Genomic DNA, 4,425 nt, shown 5'->3' on the forward strand with positions numbered 1-4,425 from the left:
GGGATACACCCCCGAGTACTGCAGGAATTAAGCACAGTCATAGATAGACCATTATTTTTAATCTTTAAAGATTCCATAATAACAGGGTCTGTACCACAGGACTGGCGTATAGCAAATGTGGTGCCAATATTCAAAAAGGGGACAAAAACTGAACATGGAAATTAAAGGCCGATAAGTTTAACCTCAACTGTGGGTAAAATTCTGGAGGGTTTTCTAAGAGATACTATACTGGAGTATCTGAAGAAGAATAACCTCATGACCCAATATCATCATGGGTTTACAAGGGACCGTTCCTGTCAGACTAATCTGATAAGCTTTTATGAAGAGGTAAGTTCCGGACTGGACCAAGGGAATGCAGTGGACGTGGTGTACATGGACTTTTCAAAAGCTTTTGATATGGTGCCACACAAAAGGTTGATACATAAAATGAGAACAATGGGGATAGGGGAAAATATGTGTAGGTGGGTTAAGAGCTGTCTCAGGGATAGGAAACAAAGGGTGGTTATTAATGGAGCACACTTGGACTGGGTCACGGTTAGCAGTGGGGTACCACAGGGGTCAGTTTTGGGCCCGCTTCTTTTTAACATATTTATTAATGACCTTGTAGGGGGCATAGAAAGTAGAATTTCAATATTTGCAGATGACACTAAACTCTGCAGGGTAATCAATACAGAGGAGGACAATTTTATATTACAGGAGGATTTATGTAAACTAGAAGCTTGGGCTGATAAATGGCAAATGAGCTTTAATGGGGATAAATGTAAGGTCATGCACTTGGGTAGAAAGAACAAGATGTATAATTATGTGCTTAATTGTAAAACACTGGGCAAAACTGTCACTGAAAAAGACCTGGATGTATGGGTGGACGACAAACTCACATTTAGTGGCCAGTGTCAGGCAGCTGCTGCAAAGGCAAATAAAATAATGGGATGCATTAAAAGAGGCATAGATGCTCATGAGGTGAACATAATTTTACCTCTATATAAGTCACTAGTGCGACCACACTTAGAATACTGTGTACAGTTCTGGTCTCCGGCGTGTAAGAAAGACATCGCTGAACTGGAGCGGGTGCAGAGAAGAGCCACCAAGGTTATTAGGGAACTGGGGTGTCTGCAATACCAAGACAGGTTATTACACTTGGGGTTATTTAGTTTGGAGAATCGAAGGCTTAGGGGTGATCTTATTACAATTTATAAATATATGCGGGGACAATACCAAGACCTTTCTAATGATCTTTTTACTCTTAGACCTGTGACGGGGACAAGGGGGCATCCTCTACGTCTGGAGGAGAGAAGGTTTAAGCATACTCACGGATGCGGATTCTTTACTGTAAGAGCAGTGAGACTATGGAACTCTCTGCCGTATGATGTTGTAATGAGTGATTCCCTACTAAAATTTAAGAAGGGACTGGATACCCTTCTTGGAAAGTATAATATTACAGGGTATATACACTAGTTTCCTTAATATTGTGTTGATCCAGGGAGCTAGTCTGATTGCCGTATGTGGAGTCGGGAAGGAATTTTTTTCCCCAATGTGAAGCTTACTGTTGCCACATGGGTTTTTTTTGCCTTCCTCTGGATCAACATGTTAGGGCAAGTTAGGATAGGATATGGGTTGAACTAGATGGACTTAAAGTCTCCCTTCAACCTTAATAACTATGTTACTATGTTATTATGTTATCCTAAAACATACTGTAGCATTGTCTTTTAGCCATCAAAAACCCATTCCAGTCAGCAATTCTTTTACCTGAGTACCAGGCTCCCTAAAGTCTCTCCCCATCCCCACCTCCTCCTGAAAAAAAATACATATAACGAAACTTAAACACAGAAAAACACAGTATATCAAATGTATAAAAATACTCTGCTGTAAAAAAAGTAATAGTAAACAGCAAGTGCCAGTAAAAAGATGATAGATAACAAAACTTGGTTGAAACACTCTTTGCAAAAAATGTATACTTAGCCGCTCTACCAAACGTCAAGGTATACACATATCAGAGCAGTACCTAACCGATGTATTTAAAACCTTACCATGTGCATGGTACCTATATTAGCAGGATTCGGAAATGTCATCTTTTACTAGCACTTGCTGTTTACTGTTACTTTTTTACAGCAGAATATTTTTATACGTTTTGTGACCACTGTGTCCACTAGGGGGCGCTGTATGGATGTCCCAGGAGAGTGGATGAATGGCAAAATACTGAATGACGGTTATGTATCTCAAGGTGGGTGGCCTTGAGATGGAGATTTATGTGTGTGTTAATCAGCAGTGATACTGCTGAGGTGCTGGTTCAATGTGTCAGGGGCTAGTTACCTACAAACCCACCAAGGGGGTGTGTTTAAGAACGCTAGTATAAAGTGTATATGAGTGGTTCAAGGACCTGTGATGAGGTCATAGCCATGTGACCCGGTGGGCATGGCTACCGACCATATAAGGTGGCCAGGGTGGCCAGGGATAGGAGTGAATGCAGGGACCTGGTTGGTCCGTTTTGGAAGGTCCTGTCTGAGAGAGATGGGGCTGCCTTCTGACAGCAAGTGAACGCTGTGTGTAATGGCTGCAGGTGCCTGGTAATTCCTTGGAGGGAATGGACGTCTGCAGCATGGAGAAAGAACCATGAGTGAACCCTGACGGGTGAGATATCTGAGAGGCTGAAGTGCCTGAGCACTGGACATTGTGTAGCCTGTGTGACCACAGGCTTAGCAGAGCGAAGTTCTGTCATGGACGCTATGCTGTTTATATGAACTTTATGTTGCTGCTGTGGTTTATGATGCCTGAATAAACCGCATGGACTGTTTTAGTTTAATGGAAAACCTGTGCCGGATGTGATTTATTGGCTGCCAAGCGAGTATCCCCTACCCGAATGACAGTGCTACCTTACAGTTTGTTATACTGTGTTTTTCTGTGTTTCAGTCTTTTGATGTTTGAACACTGTCCTACAGACTTGCTAACTGTGTGCATGGCCCATATGTTTGTATATAACGAAACATAGCCCATGAGTTTTGTGTGTTCAAAAAGGGTGCAATAGAAAAATATAACCATGAAAAAATGTAGTGATAGCTTATTAGATTTGAAAGCATGAACGTTCCTGGTAAGGAAGGTAAACTCTCCGTTAATGAAGCAATTCATTTTGAATTTCATTTTATTTTGAATGCAGCAGAACAATCAGACTACAGTCATTGAGTTTTTCCTGATAGGATTTCAAGTCAACCAGAACTTAAGAATTTTCCTTTTCTCTCTGCTTCTCTTGATTTATTGTGGGACAATATGTGGGAATCTCCTGATCATCTCCCTGGTGTCCACCAGCAGGAACCTCCACACTCCAATGTACTTCTTCATCTCACAACTGTCCATCAGTGACATAGTGTTGCCCTCAGACATTGTCCCCAGTCTACTTTCTATTCAGCTGAATAATGGAGGGATCATCACTTTTACTGGCTGCATGGCCCAGTTTTATTTCTTTTGTGCCACAGAAGGGTTTGAATGTCTTCTTCTTACACTAATGTCGTACGATAGGTGTGTGGCCATCTGTAACCCCCTGCATTACGTCAATATCATGACAGGTATGCTGTGTGTGAAGTTGGTCGTCATCTTCTGGTTGCTCAGTTTTTTCACTTCATTCATTTACTTTGCAATAATATTAGGACTAAAGTTCTGTGGACCGAATATCATTGACCATCTGTTCTGTGATCTTGTTCCCTTACAGAACATTTCCTGTTCTGATACATTTCCTATGAAAATACAATTATATTTGCTAAGTATTCCATTTTTGATTATTCCTAGCATGATAATTGTTATTTCTTATGCTAAGATTGTCCGTGCTATCTTACAAATCCCATCTAATATCAGCAGACAGAAAGCCTTCTCCACCTGTAGCTCCCACCTCACTGTGGTCTCCATATTCTACTTCACGATATTCAGTGTGTATATTGTGCCAACAAGTGAGCAAACATCAGATGTTAATAAGATCCTATCTCTGCTATATACTGTGTTTACTCCTTTGATCAACCCCATTATATACAGTTATAGAAATAAAGATATCAAGAAAGCTGTTCAAGAAATAATTCAGAAATATCTCTAATTAGTGGAAATTGGCTAAACATATAAGCCAAAATCATAATAGGTCTGCATGTGTAAAATCAAGGTGGTTCATAAATGCGTACTTGTGTGTAGATTATCGGAACTTGTGTTGTTTCGAAAAACCAGAACATTTTTGAATGTTAAACTAATAGTTGTCATTATACATTGTCCTAATTATTATAACATCGACCTTGAATTCCATCTTCAGTTCCTGAGTGCTTCTATTCACAAAGATTCTCATTTATTTGTACGTCGCTGTTACTGTCATATATACTGCACCCAGTATTAGAGATGAGCAGGTCTTTTTCAATTTAACATCATAGGCTTCACTGAATATTCTCCACGCTCCAC

The 4,425-nt window shown here is 40.4% G+C and overlaps 1 protein-coding gene across 1 annotated transcript; it reads left to right on the forward strand.

The window, feature by feature from the left end:
• The first annotated feature begins 3,145 nt into the window (after positions 1 to 3,145).
• On the forward strand, positions 3,146 to 4,075 carry LOC141050084 (olfactory receptor 11L1-like). The gene has a single exon (XM_073546913.1). It carries the CDS (start codon positions 3,146 to 3,148, stop codon positions 4,073 to 4,075), a length of 930 nt encoding a protein of 309 aa, XP_073403014.1.
• Positions 4,076 to 4,425: the final 350 nt, after the last annotated feature.

The sequence above is a fragment of the Dendrobates tinctorius genome, unplaced genomic scaffold, assembly GCF_039654945.1.
Source record: "Dendrobates tinctorius isolate UK_male_01 unplaced genomic scaffold, ASM3965494v1 ptg000151l, whole genome shotgun sequence".
Lineage (NCBI taxonomy): Eukaryota > Metazoa > Chordata > Amphibia > Anura > Dendrobatidae > Dendrobates > Dendrobates tinctorius.

Excerpts from the sequence above, each read along its gene's own strand:
- LOC141050084 (XM_073546913.1), top strand. The coding sequence starts at position 3,146 with ATGCAGCAGAACAATCAGACTACAGTCATTGAGTTTTTCCTGATAGGA.